Source organism: Seriola dumerili, unplaced genomic scaffold (assembly GCF_002260705.1).
Source record: "Seriola dumerili isolate Sdu_G_001 unplaced genomic scaffold, Sdu_1.0 BDQW01000533.1, whole genome shotgun sequence".
In the NCBI taxonomy this organism is placed as follows: Eukaryota; Metazoa; Chordata; class Actinopteri; order Carangiformes; family Carangidae; genus Seriola; species Seriola dumerili.
This window is the reverse complement of record NW_019174788.1, coordinates 17,779-41,054: the sequence shown is the minus strand read 5'-3', so window position 1 is coordinate 41,054 and position 23,276 is coordinate 17,779. Positions and strand designations below refer to the sequence as shown.

Below are 23,276 nucleotides of genomic sequence, written 5' to 3'. Positions count from 1 at the left end.
ACTCCTTAGTACAGGATTTGCTGACAAAGGCACAGGTGAAAAATAAAATGTAGATTTTGTTTCTTCTTCATGTGGAGACCATTGGACTTTCTAATGTTTTGTGTTGTATATCCTATCCAATGTAATACATTTTTTTTATTCATCCTTGAGGTTTTTGCTGTTATATAATATAATACACACTGTTTTAGTCCTACTACATACTACAATAGGAAATCATAACATATACAGTAGTTTATGAAAGCTTTATATCTCTTTTTCTATGACTTGAGAACAAGCTTTTTGTCTGGTCAGCAGAAGTTTATGAGCTTCCCAGCTACCTGTATTATTCATCGTGTTTAATTAGAAAAGGGTTTAGTTTTATCTATATCTACATGTTTTTCAGAAGTAATTTTCTCTGGAATAGCAACATGTTCCTAAGAGTCCTAAGTAAACATCCCAGCCAATCATGTGATCCAGCCTCACATGTCATGTTGCTTGTGACCTGAGAGCTCAGGTCAGTCTGAGGACAGCTGTGGGCAGCGGTGGGATTCAAACAGTTTTGATTAAATCCAGCTGATTCAGTGCTGGGATGACTCTTTGCTTGGTGATCTCTGCAGCTAAAGGCGATCATTAAACCCTGTAATGGCACTATCAGTGCTTACAGCAACACTGACACTACAATCAGTTCTTTTGTCTGTTGTCTCTGTGCCATGTCTTGAACACTGTTATTACACAGTTGGGATCAATTACTAAAAAAAAAAAAAAAATTGAGTTACTAGAATGTATAGAGGCAGAAATATAAAAACAGTTGCACATCCTGTTGCTCTTGCACAAAATGCCATGATTCAGAATATCCTCAGAGCTGGCCCACTGGGAGCATCTATTAACACTGAATAAAAGAATCACTGTATCAACACTGACAAGTTAAATTGTCTTCGCCACCTTCCTTCCAAGGAAATAACACTTCTAGAGGAATTATCCATGTGCTCGTTTTACTGTAGGACACTTTCATGATTTCAGGATAGGATGTACACACACTCAGCTCTATTCAGAGTAAGATGACAAAATATTCTTGCTAAACATATGAGACATCTCCATGTGTTATTATTAGTGTCTGCGTTTAATAATTGAATGGTTTTAATCACTAATAGTGTAAAGCATTCATTTTAGATTACAGCTTCATTGCTATCAAAGTGAGAGCTACGCTCATAAACCAGTTCCATAATGTTTAATTCATTTATGTGGCAACAAATTAAGATGTGGAGATTTTTGTAGCTTAATTGAAATTTGTAAGTATAATTATATAACATGGTGATTAGTGGAGCCTTGAACAACTTTGGTCATAAAATAATATCTTTAAATAACCACATTTATGATATTAGTTGTGGAAGTAAACCCCTCAGTCTCTTGATGAAGAAGCACATTTCAAATAGTTTCCAGTTCATTTTATTGGACACATTCACACATATACATACACAATCACACGCAGACTTTGGTTAGTGTATCAAACACAAAATACTGTACATGCACAATTTGCATAGATGGTGTTGCCCTTGTTTTTAACTAACTTTGGCAAAGGATTGTATTTGCATTGTGCATTGCTCTTCTCAGCCTAAACTGGTGTAGTTTCTATGAGCTATCATCTATTACAGATTGCTGACAGGTGTTTGCTCCAGTTGGTCTTCTTTACTCAGCGGGCAGGAATTTGTCCAGGTAGACCTTGGCATGGTCGATGCCGTCGCTCAGGAAGTTGCCAACATGGGGGCGCAGGTAGTGTTCGTACAGACCCAGAACTGCTGTACGGGCCTTGTCCAACAGGGGGGCTGCCTCCTCACCCAGGCCACTGCACAAAACAGGGATGACTAATTATTTAAAGAAATCACCATAGTAAAAAGATTCATCACCTAACTCAGTGCCTAGAGAAGCCTTTTGCTTTTCCTTGTATGTTATATTTTAAGTGGACACATTTCCTAACATTGGCAGTTTTCCCTCAAACTGACAGTGAAACATCTACAGGGTCTTCCCTGGAAGGATTGTTCTTGGGGAACGCTCACCTGGCAACCTTGACGGCAGCTTGGAGCTCGGGCTTGCCCTGCAGTTCCTCGAGGTAGGTCCTGGCAGTCTGTCCACGCTCGCTCTCACCAATTTTCTGCACGAAAGGAGCAGCGGCTTGCTGCACCTTGCCAAAAGCATTCAGCAGCCTCTTGTAGAAGACAGATTTCATTGAATCATACTTGTCAACAAGTTCCTGCGATGGTGCAGGGACGTCACACAGGCTCATGGAGACTGGAAGGAAATAAGAAAGATTATTATGTTTGAATCAATGCTATAAAAACAGAATCAGAATAAATCAAAAGAGCAAGACAAGTTCATTTGAAAGAGCAATCTCTGTATGTAAATTCTTGCATTGGAAGAATTATCAAAGCAAGTGTACCTCTAAGGCCAAAGAAAAGCTGCTTTGAATGTCTTGGCTTCTTGGTAATTGTGTCCAAAATCAAATTTCTTGAACCAGTGTTCAATGTATAAAATCATTTCTGCTTCAGCAGCTCAGTGTCATTTAAAAATCTGTCTTTATCTTAAAAGTCAACCATAGATAAAGCAGTGCGGGAGCCAGCCATGCAGCAGTATCCAATAAATTATTGCAATTTATTGAATGCAGTAATAACATGTTGGATTTATATCATTTTTTTAGAACAAAGCAAAAATGAATAGCATTTACATTTAAGTCAGTTTCCTCAAATGGCTCTCTGAGTTTGTGTAATATTTTCTGAATTCACAGTCACATAAAAGCCATGCTTTACTTAAACATGTCATTCACACAATGCAGTTGTACAGATTGTATTGGTATGTTGCCTTACCCTGCAGAGCGAGGATCAGTGCCAAGGCATATTTTGCATTCATGTCTGAAACAAAATGGAAAAAGAAAAAGAACTTAAAATTGACCTCTACATATGGAGATATCGATATTCTTTTACATATTTGACATTTTAGCCTTTGAAGATGAGAAACAAGTTGATGAAACTGCAGAATGCAGAAAGAAGTCAAATACCTAAATGTTTTATTAAATGGATGTTTTAGTCTAATCTGCCCAGAAGTGGCTTCAGCGGAGAAGCTGCAAAGGCTGCAGCAGTGAGAAGAGCAGAACACTTACCTGCTGTTGTGTTGGATGTACAGATCCAAGAAGTGACAGTCTTCTCTGAAAGCGAGTTGTCTGTAACTCGGACCTCACATCTGGACAGGATGATATAGGGGGGGACTGCAAACAAACGTCATCTGATGAGCATACACACACCTACACACACACACGTGCATGCACATGCACGCACACACACACACATAGTCACACACACCCACACACACGTTCACCTAAACAAAGTCCAGTGTACATGATATTCACTTTAAATACTGTATGTGGAAATATGACTTCATGCTTATGCAATGTTCCTTAAATGTAAGTTTATCTGTATTCATATGGATATGCACTCGGAGCCCTCCTGATACTGCATAAGTCGTGTGTCTGCAAAATCTCCTTATGTATGCGTGTCATAATTGTCACGTGTCTTAGGGCAAAAGAAAGAAAAAAAAGCTCATGTGTTTTTACCTGCTTTTATAAAAGATGCTAAATAAAACAAATAAATAAAAGCTATTGATTAGATCAGCTCTTGCTTATCAGCCTTACTTTTACAGCCATAAGCCACAAGTCATAATCACTTTATAATGCCTGCTCAGAGCAGATCAGAGTCAAATGGTCAGCAGGTCAATCAACCAGGGCCTGTCTAGACACACTGTGCTGAACCCAGAGCAACGCATGCTGGGATTTATGCCTTCACCTTTCACCCTCATAGCCTGAGATAGACTGCATGTAGGGTGATAAATGATCAGTATCATTATGTTTTAAAGTCTCTCTTTCTCTTTGCTACTGTCTCAGTCTTCCTTTGCCAATTGTCCTAATTCTAGAGAACTAAAACTCTATCACTAAACTCAACAGGAGTGGGCTGAATGTAACTGTTCAATGTCTTTCTGATGAATCATCATCCTACAACAATGCATTATTTTAATGGACTCTGCAAACAATGTTTGTAAATTATGTAATTTACCTGAATCTTCCCTCTGATCATAGGTTGTTTTGATTTATGCCTTTGACTATTCCCTCTTGTGATCTTTACCTCTCTTTGCCTTGCTTGCAGGACACACTGGGCCCATGTACAGAAACAACTGGAGCCATTTCATGTATAACCTGGAGTTTTATTACAAACTAGTTTGATTCTTTCTGTATTTGACACAACCTGCAAAACCCAGTGATGTTGAGATCAGTCCAACATCGAGTGTTAAGAACTGTAGATAAGTCATGTGACAATATTGTGAGGTTTTCCTTAGTGTTGATTAGGTTGATCAGTTGCAGTAGTTGCTTTGAATGGCCTGTAGTTGTCAATGGTTGTCTGGATCTTCTCCCACATGGAGCTTTTGACATTAGAGGCCCATCCAACATAGTTGTCAGTCACTGGTTGGATGTGGTCTTCATAGTAAGCACCAAGGAAGTCCAGTGCTGTTACCCCCAAACCATGGACTTTAGCTTTTGCGTCCCTATGAGATGCACAAGTACACAAATGAGTAACAAGGTACATATAATGTGTACACAAACAAAACATTTTTAGCAGTTCTGATAACTAGTAATCATTTACAGACAAGTCCATTTTGCTCGCATTAACTGTTGAAGAGCAGAGTGTGTTCAGAAATACCTGGCCCTCTCTGCCAGCCTCTGCAGGATCCCTGGAGAGTCAGCTTCTGCTGGGGCCAGCGTCTGGGCCGAAAGTGGCCCGCATGCTGCAGAGGAGGATGCTTGTCAGTCAAGAAGAGCAAAGACACTAGTAGAAAGCTCAGAGATAAAGTAACTGAGACTGAAGACAGATTTTTTTTTTTTTAAAAAACCCATACCTTGCATTAGTAAGATGAGACCAAAAACAGGCAGTTTTGTATGCATCTACCACAGAGATGAGAGAAACACAAACATCAGCAGATTATTTGTCATAGTATTATTTTTATAATGCAAAATTGTCTGTCAACACGACCCATTTATAGTTCAAGTTAAATGTCACATATACAACAAAGCATATTCTCAGCATATTATAAAACGTATTGTTTTCTTTCAACTCTGTCTCTTTGTAACGATAAAAACATCACAATATCAGATAAAATCTCAGATTTCAAAACAAAATTTAACCATGTGTTCATCAACAAACATGCACAACAAAGGACTTTTTACCTTTTCTTCTGACTCTGGCCAACAGAAGTTGAATGAAACAAGTGTTATCAAGCCACTTTATTTGTATTAGGTGACTGCAAGAGCGTGTACATTGGTCCTGATCGGATGACCATTCAACTTGTTTTTTTCTTTTCTTCATCACGTTTTATTGACAAAAACAACGAGAGATCGAAGCAAAATACTGCAAGCAAACAGTGTGGCTCTACTTTCTCTCTTACAGTCTCACTGTTATGATATTCTCATAAATAAGAAAACACTAACACAGAAAATACAGAGACAAGTTGACAAACAAGCTTTTAAAGAGATTAGATTTAGGGTTTCTTTATTTTTTTTTATAAGCTTTCAAAGACATGGAAATTATAGGAAGTTTTGAGCAATGGTTAGGGTTGGTATCACCCACTGCAGATACTTGTGTGATTAGTTTTTCTTTAGTCTGTTAAATATTTGCTGTTTTACAATGTTAATGTTAGAATCCCAGTGAAGAAACATTGCTTTTTAGATCTGCAGATTGCGAACTCTTGATATCTCTTCAAGATCAACATTAGCATTAGAGTTCAATAACTGTCCAAATGCCCTTTGGTTCTGATATCTCAGCCCATTTGATATGTATACAGGCCAGTCAAAGTCTCTGTTCTAGTGGGAGAGATATGGGTTTTAGTGAGAGCTGAATGGGGGGGGGGGGTCAAATAGATAAACATTTTCAGCCAAGCAAAGCAGTTCTGTGAACAGAGTCCACCACAAAATCAATTTAATCTTTTCACTGCTTAAGCTCTGTGGCTGTTGTATGTTCTGAATGAGAACAACTCAACACTAATGTTGAGACTGAAGTTCATAACTGTGTAGCATTTAAAAACCTGCTCTCACAGCTGTTTAAACAGCTGGGATCAACATTTTTCTTTGTTTTGTGTGTCGGGTTTTGAACATCTGAACTGTGCTACAGATTTAAAGATGTGTGTGTGTGTGTGTGTGTGTGTGTGTGTGTGTGTGTGTGTGTGTGTGTGTGTGTGTGTGTGTGTCTGACATAACTACAGCCTTCCGTTATGCATGAGGAAAGTTATATTTGTCATAACATAGAGTCAGTTGCCACTTTATTAGTAATACTTAGCTGAAAATGATGCAGTCTAATACAATAGTCCTGCAATAAACCCTCCATCATGAAGCTTATAATGTTCAGTTTTTATTTAATCTATTTCAGAGAGGTCTTGATTCAACTTTATGATCACTGTATAGAATGTAATGTTATAAAATGTGGTGTTTGAATTGTATTGCATTATACAGAGCGGTGTTTCTTTTATTTAGCCTACCTTCACTGATGTAAATGGGGCAATACAGTTCAATAGCACCACAAATTACAGCCTGATATTAGTGTTTATTGCGGGGCTGTTGTATTAGACTGCATTAGTTTTATCTAGATGTACCCAATGAACTGGCTATTCAGTGAATATGCATTTAGTTCATACAAAGTAAATGTAACATTTAGTATTAAAAATACATTTAAATTAATATATTAAGGTATGATGTTTTGCTTACAATTCTTTGCAATACAGTGTATACAGTATGTTTGTATATACTGAATACTGTGTGAAGCTTGAAAATGATAGAGCCACTAGTCAGTTTCATTTACGATCTTTGTGATGGCTTTATATTAGGAAACAAAACTCAATCTCAGGGTTAAACTGCTTTCATTTTAGATGCATCAGGAAGTAGATTTTTCTCCAAATCCAACAGTTGAAGCTCAAACTTTTCTTAACATGTACAGTGCAGGTTCCTCTTGATGAAGGAACTGAAACCATAAAGGCCGAATAACTAACCAAGAAGAAGCACTTTACTCTTCTGTGACATCTTAAACTAATCAAAGTGAAAGTGATTTAAAGTTAATTTCATCCCCGACAGCTGATGCAACATGATCAGAATCTGTGCAGTCTGTGACCTCCGTGCACCAGCCGCTGACCTCTGTCATTCTGTTCTCTTCACTGGAACAGATTTCGGTGAACTGGGACAACTGGTGGATCATTAACCCAGCATAAACAGTGACTTTAGCCGGGGAGTTGTGAAATGCCAGAAAAGCAGCCATGTTGGCACTTGCCCTTTGGTACCAGCTATTGACACAAATAACTTATTATCTGTTAGATGCTGCAGTCTATTATTTAATTAAGTGATCAGCTTTAGTGCCCATTCATACGATACTGAGCCTGCTATAAACTAATATTTTGGTCAAAGTGCTTGAAATCCATTCATCACATTTTGATCAGTCAGTGTCTGTTAAACCGCTACAGACAAACTGGTTCCTCATTCAGGAATTGATTGATCGACAGAGCTTTTCATTAGATGGGCATCTGTACCTTCCACGTCCATTTCAGAGTAAATTTAATATTATACACTCCTGCTCTTGTATACTTTTTCAAATGATTAAAAATAAGGGAGTACACAGGTTAATTTCTCATTAATATGGAACTGGCTACAACCTGATTATCTAAAAACATGTCATGATTAGGTTTTTAGTGCCATGAAGCACAACTATGCACCTAGGTTTGGTATAACACTGATATAATAGGAGATACATTGAAATGATAGACTGCAAGTCTGGAAACAGTGTATTTCTGAGTGAATCTAAAACCTTGTTTATTCTGTTAATATTCCAACTCCAATAGGTTTTATTGATATATGGATATGTATCTTGGAAATACTGATTCATTAATTCAAGAATATATACAATTGATGTAAGAAAAAGCAAAACATGATCATTTATATAAATCAAAATTTCAGCCTAAATAAATCAATGGCCTGCATGGGTTCATCCCAATTTCTTCCATGAGGTTTCCCTCGTATAAAAATAAAGAAGAAAAAAAAAAGGTATGTATCTTGATTTGAAAATAATTCTCTCTTTATTCTCTCCTTCAATTGTAGTCAGTGTGAGCAAGAAGATTTTAGAGCTCTGCAATGGATGTAAAAATGGGTACAAAGGGTAATTACTATGCCGTGATTTCTAAAATATATGGAGGCCATACAGTCATAGACCAGAATTTTTCATTTATTCATGTCAAACATGTTTAATAAGCTCTTCCACTTGATTTCATTCTGCTAAAAAGGTTCTTATTTTCTTTACAGTGGTAAATATTGATGCAGACACAGAATTTATATAAAAAATGTTTTATTTTTTGATGACCTTGAAGCACTTTTCTCACATTGTTTCTTGAAATAGATTACACTGAAATTATTATTTAAAAAAATAAAAAATTCTCTTTACAGAGAGGCAATGTAACCAGTGAGTCAGCAGAGCAGGGTGTCATGTGAGCGTCTCAACATGAGGGTCAGAGTGAAGAGGTCAGCCGCCAGAGGTGGGTGCAGGGTGGGGGGGTGGGGGGGGGGGGGAGGGGGGGTGGGGGGGGTGGGGGGCTCTATGCTGGAGACATGAACCAATCTACTCATCTACTGAGTGAGTTCTCCCAACTTGGCCCTCAAACTTTCCAGCTGTTCCTGGAACCAGTTTCTGAGGAGGAGAAAACAAACAAATAGTGTACTTGTTAAACAGAGTCAAAGTGTGCATGTGAGTATGAATGTACTTATTCATGTGTGGGTGTGTGCACCTACCTGGAGTTGACTGCAATATCGCTGCTTTGGAAACCCTCGAAGCTAGTCTTGGCCTTCTCAGCCAGGTTCCTGCCCATCTCACTCATCTCCTCACCAAACTTGGTAAACCTCTGCTGGATGGTATCCTCCTGAGCCTCTGCAGATGAGCGTGATGGACAGAAACAAGTAAAAATTATAGTCTACACAACATGGAAGAAGAAAAACCCGCAGCAGAGACGTTATAGGCTGAAAGTGACACAAAGACATACCTGTGTATGCGACAAAAGCCAGCACCAGCACGGCAACTGCAAGGTACAGTTTCATCTTGGCTGTGATTCTCTAAGGAGGAACAGAGGACAGGTCGTTGTTTTTTTCAGGTCACTCTCGCGCACAAAGACGTTTTCATGGCGCAAGGATCGAAAGTCAGAACAATACAACATTAATTCTTTGTCTTTAAAAAATAGCACCCCCGTGCGTCAGCACCACAGAGGGGGGACAGCTCCCTTTACGTCCATTCCGCTTAGCCATCCGACCTCATATATTGTGTAACATCTACAAGCTTCAGTTACTACGATATTTGCGGTTGAGTTATATAAATAAATAAGTCACATCACGTTCGAGCAAAACTTTTGGGGAAATACAGTTGTTAAACTATATGTTTCTGCGTCAGCGTCCTATAGTTAATAAAGCAACAAATGCTCCTTTCAGCTCTTGGAGTAATAACAAATGAAATGTGAAACATACCTGTTTTCCGTCTCGGAGGAGAAATAAATCGAGTGTGTTTGAGCGCCTATGTGTGTTCCTCTTTATAAGCCCACTCGGTTCCAGGAGGGTGACGCAAAACACCAGACTTTAGGTCAACATGTACACGTGGTAACCTTGACTTGCCTCTGCCCCGATCATTGATCAACGCCAATGTGATTTCATTAAAATATACTGTTAATGATAAAGATGCCGCTGAAAAACAAAAACAACCCAGCTCAAACGTATCTGCCTACTTGCATTATGCTCTAAGATTGTGTGATATGCAGCACACTGATTGAGGGGGATCTAGATTAAAGTCATCACCCAGCACTGAGTACTGTGTCTAATCATCAATCACATACCATTCACAAAGAATATGAGAGAATAAAAGAAATGTATCCTTATTGCATATGTAGTGCGCATGTAGTGCAATAAGTGAGATTTCACAGATGATGGCATCCTTAAGGGTCCAGAGTTTATCCCTCAGCAACAGTGGTGTCAATAGATAAGGTGAGATGTGATGTAGAGAGAACATAGTTCAGCACTGATAGCATTATTAACAATAGACCTCAGCTGTTTGGAAGCTCATCCGAACCTGAAGTGTTGGCCAAGTACTGTCTCTTTGTCAAACAGCCACGCATTTATTGGTAATAGATTATCATTGGTTTTGAAGCAACTAGATTTATGTGGTGAGCTAGAATCCACTACAGGATCAGGTTCAACTTTCCTAGGCTTGACTGTAAGAATGACAATTCTGGTTTGTGAACAGGTAGATTTTTTTTAATTAAAAAAAACTTTCATGTCTCTTATATATTTACACTGGTATTTTTATTTAGGATTATTGCATAGTTTGTACCTTTGCAGTGATGGAAGTAGTATTGAGATCCTTTAAGTAAAAGTAGTACCACACATAAAAAGTACTCCATTAAAAATACAAGTCCTGATTCAAATGTTTTGTATTTTAAGTAAATGTATAGACGTGTAAAATAAAATGTATTTAAATTTTCAAAAGTAAAGTCATTATCCAGAGTGGCCAGTGTCAATATAATATTAAGCTATTATATTATTCAGTAATTATTATTGTTGCATTGACATGTAAGCAATCATTAATGCTCATATTTGGTCAAAGTGGAGCCAATTCTAACTGGTTTGTATTCTGTTGGGCAGTTTAATTAATAACAAAACATTAAGATCATTATATTTTTGTGTGTAAAATTTTAATCAGAGACGTTATTCACATACTATATATAGTACAATGTTTATATCTGAGTTGTGGTGGAACTGAAGTATAAATTAGTATAAAATGGAAATGCCTTTTTCAACTCTGCTGTTTAAATATTATTGTTGATATTACAGGACATACATTTCTAAACTTTACCATGAGTATTCTGTTTCATGGAGCAGAAGTCACTGATACTGTTTTGTTGATGTATTTTTCCATTTACCACTCTGCTGAGATTTTCATTGCCTCATTTGATGTCTCTCTTATCCAGACCTTCCCTTTCTTAAAAGGGAAGCAAGTCAGACAAAGCCATATGTGGTCCATCTTGTAAGATAGCATGCACCAGAAAACAGTACAGCTGGATGAACCGTAGTAACCCCTCATTACAACTGTGACCTGAGTTAGAGCCAGGAAGTCTGCGTCTGATAGTTGAAAGGCTTCATCACTACTTAATATATCTGTTTTCACACCAAGCAGTCTGCAAAAGGCCAAATGCCCATTTGTTGCTGATGACTCGGCCTGTAAGGTGCTATTGCTATGATGAATGGCCTACGATGGTGTTAAATGAGCCTTCACATGCCTTAACACTCACACATTACCTCTGAAAGACTAAATCTCCATCTCTTTTGTCATGAAGTGGCCAATGGGTTTATGTATGAGCTTGTGCTTGCGTGCATATAAGCTCCTCTTGAATAATTGTAGGAGGCACAGGGCGTGAAAGTGCACGTCTTGCGTGCTCCCAATTTGCAATAACAAGCTTACAAAAAGGTTGTTTTTGTGTTTGGCCAAGGGCCCCTGTGGTGACTGATGTTGTGTGCCAACTCTGGAGGGGAGGGAGAGGATGGAGAAAAGAGAGGGGGTTGTAATAGGAGGTAAAATCTCTGCAGGGGTTTTTTTGGAGGGGTTACTAGCAGTCATGGGCTAGCTAGCACCTGCTAATTTGCTGGGACGTTTTTGTTTTTTTGTTGCTGGGCAGTGCTCAGAGTGCAGACACCCTATAGGAGCAGACAGAGCAGAAGTGCTGAACTGGCAGGATGCTTGTGGTTTTCCTGTTTTTACCATCCATGTCTGATCCTTGCAGCAATGGACAGTTTATTGTAGGAGTTTCACTTGTCTGAGTTTCAAAATAAACACTGGTTCCTGAAAGGAGTGATATCATAGGGGACAAACACCTAGTCATAGTGTTAGTCACTCTTTCACTTTACATGGAATGCCCTTTAACACAGATAGAAATGGTAAACATGTTTTGTTATACAATCACTTGGGTGTTTTGTAGTGATGAATAATTGCACATCTTTCAGAGACATACAGCAATAAATTACATATTACTACATATAAGATTTTTTTTTTAGTATTTTTTAGTATTTTGCTTTTATTTCTGATAGCATACAGTAGAGAGTTGAACATGAAATGTGGGAACAGAGAGAGGTGGAGATTACAAGAAATATAGATCCACAGCTGGATCCACACTATGGACATTATAGTTATGTGGTACATGTCTTGGACTCCTAGGCTACCACAGTGACCCCCCCCCCCCGGGCAAATACCAGTTCTGTGATTTCAAATCAATCTTTTACAATGTGTGTTCTGTTCTTGACACTCACCGAGTTTGTGTTTCTTTATGAAGCAAATGTAGTTTACTTAATCTTCCAAAAAAGAAAACACAGCTGCATCTTCATGCAGCATGGATTCAAGTGGAGGGGTCAGAGGAGAGGAGAGGAGATGAACAAGGGACAAATGGTGTCCTCTGCTGGCCTCTGCTCCACACTTCAAAGGAAAAATCCTGCTGAGTTGGAAGAGCATAACTTTGACTGCAAGAGTGAGTTATCCGAGTTTAGGACGATAATGACCATCTTTTCCCCCTAGGCAGGTCCAGATGTGTAGCAAGCTGAAAATCCTAAACTTGGATTTCTTTTACATTTAATGGCACTCAAACCACTAGTGTAATAATGTTTCTGCCGGGGGCAGATATGTTTCCTAATGGTCATAAGAAATATATCAGAAATTATTATTATTAAATATTATCAGAAAAATCTAAATAAATTTAGAAATGCCCAGTTTTCTACATTTCTTTTTTTTTTGGCATGTTGCCTTCATTTAATAGCTGACAGTGTCAAGAGTGAGGTACAAATGGTCCCCTGCCAGAGACGGACATTGCAGATTAATGATATGCACACTGTCTACAAACAGTATTTGTGCATGAATGAATGTCTCTTGTTGGCATGCCTGTGCAAATATGTGTATACAAACGCGCTGATGCATGTGTTATAACTCGAACCAAGCCAAGATAAAAACGGTGTCACCATGAAGATAATTCAATCTGGGGCACAGAATGTTCCCAAACGCCTGCTGGGATCTTAAAAGAAAGGAATCTGGGAGCAGATCTTAACAAGTCCAGACTAGAAAAAAAGTAGGCTGAGGGTTTTGCCTATTGAGGAGGGCTGATGAGAAACAGAAGGTGGTTGAGGTGGAGTACAGGTACAGGGAGGGAGTAAAGAATACCTGTTTTTTTTTTACTTAAGGATGAATTACGTTTGTGGGAACAGTAAGTTAAGGAGACAGTTCAGCGAAGAAGTAGAGGTGGGCTTCTGTGTTCACGTGTGTGTCAGAAGTTGGGTTAAAAACTGCAAAAGATAAATGCCCTTATGTAATGTGTTGCCCCACGTTGGCTTATGCAACAACTGCTTAATGTGAGAACATGACAGGTAAATTTGCAGAAGTGCATCACCAGGGGGTTTTAAGTCTATTGGAAGTTTCTCAGGATGGTGGTTTCGGGACATTTGGTGACTTTATTTATAAAAGTGATTATTTTAGACAGTGTCTTTATATTCAGTGCTTGAGCCTAAATGTACGACAGTGAATCGTTGACAGCTCTGTGGAAGTCTCCACTTTGTGTAGCCTTATTTTGATTAATAATGTTCAATGTTTGATCAGAGACACAAACAAGCGGAAAAAGGGCATCTTTTCTAGTATCTTTATTCACTCAGCACTGTTCAGCACACTGCAGCCACAGGCAGCGCACTTATAGTGAGCAGCATATGACATGTGAAACACAAGGGACACTCTACACTCAGGCTTAAGAACAGGCAGCATTACACTTTACTCACTGATTGTCATATTTGCCTCAAGTCATTTTACATTCCACTTCTCTGTGAAACACAACAGCAACAAGAAATGCAGACAATACAGGAAGGGCACTTTTGTGGTTGAGCACTGGCTCTAGAAGAAGTAGAAGACACATTACTGTTATGTGCCCCAGTGTTTTGATCATCATAATTCAGTGCATTTATTGAAATGAAAGACACTTGCGTTTGGTTCATTTTGGGGATGACACAGGATGGGATCCCTGCCTTTGAGGCTCAAACTCAGCAGTTATATTTACAACCAAACAAAAGGTAGGAAACAAAATACAAAATTTAGGGAGGGGGCAGGGGTAGTGGGCTAGAACAGTTAATTCAAAGTAGAAAAGCAAAGCATATTACAAATAATTGTCTCCTGTTTGTGTATTGAAGGCTGTTATTAGCTGTGGTGCTTGTGTTCAGTGACAAAGGGGCGTTGATAAAAGAAGAAGAGAGGGTGACTACGCAGAGGAAAGAACCCAAACAGACATTTTTCTGCTGACTGTTCTGTAAAAGATGCACCTCATCCTCCCTCCTTCCTCTCATCAACCCTCTTGACCCTGAAGGTAGAGCACCCAAAATGAAGATATCATCAGTAACTCAACTTCCCCCTTTCCCCTCTTTTCCAGGGTATAAAGAAATCAGATGTTTACACATTTCTCTTTCTACAACCACCAACCATCTACAACCCTTAAAAACCCCTGAGAGTCTTTCTTTAGTTGGTGGCGGGCACCTTGACCTTGTCGACGATGGTCTCAAACTGTTCACGGATCTTGGTGGCATAGGGGGCGAGCAGCTCGGTCAGCTCGTCGATCTTGCCCTCCAGGGAGGTGCGCAGGTCCTGTGCAGTGGCCTCCATCTGGGTCTTGAGGGTCTCAGCCTGGGTCTCCAACTGCTGCCCCAGACCCTCAGCCTGGCTCTTCAGCATGGAGGAGATGTCAGTCAGCCTCTTGGTGGCGGTGTCGCTGACCTGATGGACGTAGGGCTCAACGTTCTCTTTCACGGCGTCCATGTTCTGGGAAGTGCGGGATTGAAGCTCACCCAGGTAGGTGGCCACAGTGCTGGTGGGGAAGAAGAAGGAGACATTTAGGTTTCATATTAACAAGGACAAGAAAATGTTTTTTTTTTAAGTCTGAAAGCCTCCACCCCTCTTACTTGCGGATTCCTTCGGTGTCCTTGTTCAGGCGTTTCTTCAGCTTGTTGGTGTAGGTGCCGATGCGGTTGCGGACATCGTCAGTGTTCTGCTCCATCATGGTCTTGAGCTCACCCAGATACTCAGTGCTGCGCTCTTTGGCATCCAGCATGTCATTCTGCAGTTTGTTTGCGAGAAGCTGCAGGTCCTGAGACAGCTGACCAGTGGAGGTCTCAGTGTAGGGACCCAGCTTGGCCTGGATGTCATCTCTGTAGGTTGTCAGCTCTGCCATGGTGTCAGCGATCAGCGTGCTGGAAACAGAACAACAAAATGGTCTTTAATGAGACCACTTAGGAGTGCGAGCTGATGCAAACACAAGAGGTTGGTTAGGAGATGTAAGGGTTGCATGAACAGAGGAAGAGGAAGACAGCGATCTGGACAACACAGGGGCATTTGGAAATAAGGAGGTGGACTAATCGCTTCTTATACAAAATAAGAATGCAAGAGAAGGATAAATTGTTCAGGTTAACTTACTCTAGCTCCCTGCTGAACTGAGAGGCCTTAAGGTGCTGCAAGACTCCATCGGCTTGTGTGTTCATCTCAGAGATGTACTGCCAGAAACGATCCACGCCATCCTCCCAACTGGTTAGGGAGGCATCAGCCTGGCGCACAGCACGGGCATTGCAGCCTGTTATGGGCACATGTGGAAAGCATGGATTAAATACATTAGTACACATCAGATGCAGAAACAGATGCTGCTGATAAACCTTAACTACAACAACACTAACCAGTGATGACTGCCAGAGCAAGGATCAGAGCTACAGCCTTCATGGTTGTTAGACAGATTCACCTGTGAAATAAAGAAAAAAAATAAACATATAATATATAAAATAAACAATAAAATACAAACAGATGTAGAATTTCACAAGAGAGCAAACTTGACATTTTTAACCATAACTACAATTTAAGCATGTAGCTACAGAAAACTCGGGTCACACAACTTAAACAAGGAAACACATAGATGTAAATAATTATTGTCACATCCAGTAACTGAGCATTTTAGAAAATAAAAATAACGTAAGACTAAGCATCCTGGTATTAAATAGGACGGTTTTTGTCTCTGCATGCTGCGCGGTCTCTTCACTCACCTGAGAGAATGAGCTTCCTCCGTGCTCCCTGACCGGTGACTGAGGGCTTTTATACAGTCCCAGGAGGCTGCTCCTGCTGCGCGTGTCACAGGAGGGGAGGGGGGTGGGGGGTGAATAATGCTGGCGCGCGCACGCGTTCACGTGGTGGTTGTGATGATGATGATGATTTGTCTGCACAGAATCCTGTTTCCTTCCACGCAATGTGCCCCCAACACATTGTCCGAAGTTCTCACCGGTTTGCATTGTTTGAGGGGGCGATTGAGCAACAGGGCTGTCACAAGAAATAACGAGGTAAAAGTTTCACGCCCACGCTCAATGTTTCTGTGCTTACTTTGTTTTCTTGTTTTTCAGACAGCTGACAATTCTTAAAAAACAATGAAGCTTTCCTACTTTTCAGGTGTTACTTCCCCCATTACATGCTACTTTCTTACAGACAGAGGTGGAAACAGTATTCAGACCTTTGGCTAGAGTCAGAAAAAAAAAAAGAAATACAGCATAAGCATGAAAGTAGAAAGTCCTGCATTCAGTCTTGAATAAAAGTCTGGATTATGAACAGCAAAATGTGAAGTACCAAATCGTCCACATTCTGCAGCAGAATAGCCACACTAATATTATTATACTGAATATCATATTGTTGGATAGCTATTACTGGTTGATTACTGCATTCAGAGTTTTCATGTTGTAGCCTGTGGAGCTGAAGCTATAGTGTGACTGTATATACTGTGGGGTAATATTGCTACCTTTACTTAAGTCATAGATTTGAAATCTTCACTTCACTTTGCAGGTTTGGTGTTCATTATCACCAAGTGGTGTCATTTGAATATAAATGCCAGGATGTAATTCAAACTATCACATTTGCATTTCTGACAAAATGCTCTGTCTCTGCCAGCCATTCACACCCCATCTATCCACCCCTGACAGACACACAACCCCCAACACATAAGGCATTTTTGCATAACAGTCCCACCTTTGTAGTTCCAATGGTAAATGGAGAACATGTGATTTTTCTGTACTCAGATCATATGCTCCAAAAGTCTATGTAATGTATTTGCTTAACAGTACAACTGTATGAAGTACAGCTACCGGTGGGTGCAAATTAGTTGTCAGGACTACATGATGGGCATGTTCAGGCTTGGGGATAAACTCAGGTGCAGGAAGCCCTGTTCAAAAGGGGGATTATGGGGAATAAAATACAGAGAACTTAAACTATTTTATAAACTGTGAAAAAACAGTATCATGACAATGAACAAAAGAAGTAAATTACACAATCACACAATCTGTCTCTTTTTATGTTGTCAGTTTTCACATAAGAAAGTTATTTCCAACAAATTTCCAGGATTTTGAAATTGGCTAGGGAAAGGGGAAGGCTGATGAAGAAAGAAAGTGTTCAATGCAGCCTATTGAGCAACAAATATTTGTTTAATGTCAGGAGCACTGGTGCATATTTTTATTGGACTGCCATCTCCATCGTACACAGATCCATACTTGGCTTCTTCATTAGATAGACCTGTTATTTTCTTGTTATGACAAAGATTTTAAATCATTGTTGGCAAGGAATCAAACACAGACTTCCCTAATGTCAAAACAAGTGTCACCACTGAATCACAAAGTGCCAGACCCAAAAACAGTTCATTCATTCCCAAGCCCTAAGTAAACACTTATTTAAAAGAGAATGTCATTGATAAGATGTCATTGATATCTTATTGCACAACACTACTAGGAAACATGAAAGATGGTAGCAGCAAGGATCTTAGTTGGTGTTTCATAGCTCAGTGAGGGCTCCACATGGTGTTACATTCACTTATGGTGAAAGGCTTGGCCTCCTGTTGATGGCTGCATGGAAAGTAGAAGAAACATTGTATAACTCACACTTCAACTGTTATGTTGTGTAATTTGAAGAAAATTGGCTTATTTCTTTAATGACACATCATGTTATCAGTCACAGATAAATAGTTAGGCTATACCCTACCAGCCATGGCATACTGTATGTTAGTGTATGTTTTTGCTGCCATTAGTCATTATAAAACATGTGTCTTTTGCTGTCAAGTTCAACTCTGATTCCTTCACTGCCCATGTGTAATGACCTTTGCTCTTTAGGACTCGGCCTTTCTGTTGTCAACCCAACAGATTTCTGTGTTCTGTAATTTTTCACAGAAACCCATCTGTACATGAGAACAAAGTTTACACTTGGTCAGGTAATTAGTGTGAGAACATGATAACATGTGATAACCCAAAGAGTATGTGTTTAGTGATTAGGAGACTTTACCACATTGCCCAGCTATTTTGTTATGGATGAAAATGTTCTTTGCACTCTTGTAGAGAAAAATGAGGTGAAACAGTTTAATTTCCCGTTTAAACTCAGCATGTTTAGGTGTCACCTTTCTGTTAAAAACAAAAAAACCTTTGACCTCAGAATTTCATGATAATAGTGTGTCACTTGAGGAGGTGTGTCACACACAGGAAGATACTATATGTTCGGATAGATAACAAGCCAGGTCCAGTTCAAACACACAAGTCAAGATCAGTATTTTAATCCAATTATTCTGAGCAAACCGTTCTAATGCAACAACTTCTTAGGTTTTACACTCTGATCAAGATGCTGTTATCCCATCTTATTTCAGAGGAATATGTTTTGTTTCTTGTGCTGACAGAAACCTTTATTTTCACTACAGCTACTATAATACAGAGATGACAGACGCTGACAAGATATTTTGTGGGGTTTTTTTGCGCAGAGTGCATGAACCAGAGTGACCAACCAGTGCACATGTAACAAGACAGATTACAAGCCCGACCACATAAACCCACAATGCTACCAGGACAAAGAGACAGAAGACACACAGGGAAGTGAAACAGAATCAAGAACCGTGAGGTAATACAGTAAAATATCTGACACAGTCATCTAAGCTACAGCTGCTTCTCCTTTCTCTCTGCAACAACAGAAGCAATGTCTAATGTCTAAGGAGGGAGTGTGTGAGAGGGCATCTTTAAATAGTTTGAACCAAAGTAACCCCAGCCTGATGATGTTGTTCTCTGAAAGCTGGTTTGAAGAATTTGGTTTTTGGTTAAATCAGGATGATCTCACCCTAAAGCGAACAAGAAGACATCTGTTGATGAGTCAGCGAGGTTACTGCAGTTAACGTCTGTGGGTTAAGAACTGTTGAACTGAGTGTTCGAGTTCAGAATTGAGTGTTTTTCCTGTAGCATACCCCCCCATCATTTGGTTCTGAGTCAGAGTGTTATCAGCTGATGGAGATGTGTGCTGACAGAGCCAAATGTCTGAGTAGGGCTGCTGAGTTTATTGCACCGTCTTTCTGTAATGAAGGGGTCACAAGTTTGATGCATAAGGCTAATGCTCAGGGTGAGATGGTAAGCTAATGGTGTACTTATCATTGTAGGCTGAAGGGATAAAGCCTGGGGTGTAAAGGAGCTCAAACTATGCAGAAATTTGGTTGGTTGGAGACATGCATTTTCATTTTAAATATCACTTTTATTTGGCTGAGTATTCTGCAAAATCACTGTAAATTACATCTAATTAAAGGATTAGTTTTAGACATTTTGGGTGACCTTCTCTTGTTGATAGTAAGATGAACAGCTCAAGCAACCAGTTAGTTGTAGCTTAACCCAAAAATTGGATGCCGAGGGGAAACAGCTAGTCTGCCTTGCATACCTACTAGCACTTTTAAATTTCACTTATTAGGGAAAATTTAGTCATATTTGAACAGAGCCGGGCCAGATGTTTTATACAGACATCAGAGTGGTATTAGTCTTCTCATCTGAGTCTCAGAAAGAAAGCCTATAGTCATATTTCCCAAATTGTAATTTTATCGTTTCATCCAGCTTTGAACATTAGGTGAAACTTCACAGATTCATTCAGGGACACGATTAAAAGAAAAAACGATGATGACTGCCTCAGAAATATAACACATCATGTAAAAATTTCAAATCTTGGCAACAATCTTGGCATTCTGCTCCATCAATTACATGTTCTGATAGATCGAGAAAAGTCATGAGGTTATCTATAGTAAGTAAAATAATTAACATCTTATTTTTGCTTTTCAGGATGTGTTCTGACTCTTCTTCACTATGACGGCTTTCAAAACCTCCAGTTCATCATGTTTTAACAGTTGCAGGTGAAAAAGTACAAAACAAAACACCAAAAACAAAACCTAGTGAAACCCAGAAAATATTTACAGTATGTTAACTCATCAGGAATGATATTCAAAGTTTTAAAATAAACACAATCAGAATGTAACTAAAAGCTTTGGTGTAATCAGACAAAGGAAGAAATTAGGGCTGTGTGTGCTTGGAGGGTTAACGGTGTGGAGAGCCTGTGACAGCTGGGGGCAGAACAGAGGAATGTTGTTTGCCACTGGGTAAGGCAGCGTGGGAGCGAGCTGTGCAGCAGGGACTGAGGCACAAAAGGAAAACTAAAAAACAAGGTGGAAGCACAATGTTTTTATGAACCTCTAGACTTGCAGGGACAAACCTGGACATGCCCTGTCCAATATCCACATCTCAATCTCAACAGGGTGTGGCAGGCAGTGGGAGGGGAGGGGGGAGGTTTGTGTGTGTGTGTGTGTGTGTGTGTGTGTGTGTGTGTGTGTGTGTGTGTGTGTGTGTGTGTTTAACTTCTTTGGAGTTAAAATATAAAGTTTCATGCTTTCTCATAAATGTCAACATTTAAAACCTGGCTGTTGTCCATATGAGCATGGGAATATATACATTGAAGTGACTCTACAGTATGTGTTCACCAGAGGGCACTCATTGAGATTGGTTTCACCCTCTGTTGTGCAACAGCCAAGTCCAAATAAGTTTCTATTCTTTATGTTTTATTATATGGAGCTTTTGTTAATTGCTGTTTTTCATTTATTTATCATTTTTTCATTTAAATTTGATATTTGATATTAATATACTGACGTTGCCTGCAAAGAAACCCATCTGACATCCTGAAAACTCATCATCACTGATTAATAATTTCCTCATGACTTTGTAAAAACCACAACAGACTCACACGCTTATGTTTTGATTTCACTTTATTCCCATAATATGGGGAGAGAACACTGTGGTCACAGACCAACATTCAATGTTTATAATTTATCTATTTTTAACACTGTAAATATAGCTATAGACATCTTGATATCACAAAAATGGTGAGCTTGTGTCGTCATATTGTTGACAACATGGATGTGTCCCTGAAATCAGAGAACTGTGTTTCTTTAGATGCAGTTTCTTTCTGTTAAACATGAGGTGGAGATTGACTTAGTTGGCTTTGACAAAGGACTCGTAGAGGGTGGTGAGACGGGCCTGGAGGTCCTGGGCGTAGGGGTCCAGCCTCTCCCTCAGCTCATCAACGTAGGGGGTGGCAATTTCTTTCACCTGCTGGGCTCTCTGAGTCAGCTCACTCTGGACCTGCTCGGTCACGGGGGCCACACGCTCCTTGAAGTCCTGCAGATGCTGGTCCACTTTCACCTTCAGGTCGTCAGTGTAGGGTCCCATCTGAGCCTGCAGATCCTTCACACTCTGCTCCAGGCTGATCTTCAGCTCCTCGCTCTTCTGCATCAGGGTGGCCCTCAGGGCCTCGGAGTCCAGGGAGTCTGCGTAGGGGGCCAACTCCTGCTTGAGCTGATCAACTCTCTGCTGGATCTGGGCCTTCATGTCCTCGGTGAAGGGCTCCAGTTTCACCCTGACTGTGCTAATCTCTTGGGTGAGACGCTCTTTCAGCACATCGGCCTCTGTGGTGACTTTGGTGATCAGATCCTGGGCTGCAGGAGGAAGCTGTTCCTGGAGGCTGACTGCGTACTTGTTGGCGACATCGGCACTTTCTGTCAAACGGGCACTAGACATGAAAGGCAACATTGAGATGAAGTTTAGTCTAAAGCTCATATTCTAGTTGTTTAAGAATAGTATCTCCGTTGCCATGTATCCAGTTCTTTACACTATTAGCATGTCACACATGGTCTCACATTCTGTAGAACTTACCTGACATCCTGTCCAAACTGAGACTTCCTGATCATCCGGACGGTGTCATCAGCTGTCTGGGTGGCCTTGGCAACATAGTCCCAGAAAGCGTCAGTCAGCACCTCCAGCTGTGGCTTGGGTGCATCAGCATAGAAGAGGTTGGCATTGCAGCCTGTTAGATGGAGACATGACAGCCTGTTGTTAGGTTTGACAGTGCACAGTGCATATTCAACCCTCACCAAGGCTTGTAGTTCTTTGTCTTGAAAATACCAGTTGATATTTTTCTTATACTCCAAAATTTACAACAGAATAATGATATTTTTGCTGTCATACTCACCAGTGAAAACGGCAAGGACGAGCACAACAAGGACCTTCATGGCTCTTAGACCTTAAAGACAAGAAAATATCAGTAAGTCACCACAGCGAGCGGTAGACAGTCAAACAGCACCTCTTATTTCTCCATCTTACCTGAGTTTGCGAGTGTATCTGCAAGTCCACTTGGCAGCGCTTGTGTTGAGCTGGTGAGGTTCTGCAGCTTATATAGCAAGCCAGAAGGTAATGATCCCAAAGTCCACGTGCTAGTGCCTTGCTGTCACCCTGCCTCACCCTGCTATCTTCACTGACATCCTGTGCCAGAGAATCCACGCAGCATACAGATACAAGCCCATACTGTTACACCAATGCACATCCAACCCGAGTACGTAACCCAGTTTCTGCAGCTTCATATATTAGTGATTGTCTGGCAGATTTTCATTTTTAATTGCCTTACTTGATGTAACTACCTACATGTACGTGTGATTCATCAGTGTTGGAGTGTGAAAAAATCCATAAGTTTAACCTAAAACAAACTGTCCTCACAGGTCTGTGTAATCACTTCACTGTTAGTTTTTCTCAGACACAGATAACTCTCTGCCAAGACAGAAAAACCTCTCCCCCTTTAATTTCTTTGATGTCCAGCTTTGATTAGATATATGGTAGGTGTTTTATTGTCTCTGTTCACTTGACATTTTGCCAGCTAACGTCACGGTAATTTAAGGTTCTAGTTTCTGTGTCACGCCAATGTTCAGCAATCTCAATGTGTCAGTCTGGCCAAAGGTTAGTAAACTCCAACACCGTCAGCTTCTTAAGGACAAAGTAGCTG

At 40.1% G+C, this 23,276-nt stretch overlaps 2 protein-coding genes across 2 annotated transcripts; both read right to left on the bottom strand.

Moving 5' to 3' along the window:
• Window positions 1-13,737: 13,737 nt before the first annotated feature.
• Window positions 13,738-16,224, bottom strand: LOC111235735 (apolipoprotein Eb-like). Its single transcript, XM_022764251.1, has 5 exons — window positions 16,178-16,224; window positions 15,818-15,879; window positions 15,564-15,717; window positions 15,053-15,340; window positions 13,738-14,958 (listed from the first exon to the last, which is right to left on the bottom strand). The coding sequence occupies exons 2-5, from the start codon at window positions 15,858-15,860 to the stop codon at window positions 14,613-14,615; spliced, it is 831 nt and encodes a 276-aa protein (XP_022619972.1). The 5' UTR covers window positions 15,861-15,879; window positions 16,178-16,224; the 3' UTR covers window positions 13,738-14,612.
• Window positions 16,225-21,232: 5,008 nt separating this feature from the next.
• LOC111235780 (apolipoprotein A-I-like) lies at window positions 21,233-22,653 on the bottom strand. The gene is made up of 4 exons (XM_022764323.1): window positions 22,604-22,653; window positions 22,473-22,523; window positions 22,157-22,307; window positions 21,233-22,013 (listed from the first exon to the last, which is right to left on the bottom strand). Exons 2-4 carry the CDS (start codon window positions 22,510-22,512, stop codon window positions 21,437-21,439), a joined length of 768 nt encoding a protein of 255 aa, XP_022620044.1. The 5' UTR covers window positions 22,513-22,523; window positions 22,604-22,653; the 3' UTR covers window positions 21,233-21,436.
• Between the last annotated feature and the right edge of the window lie 623 nt (window positions 22,654-23,276).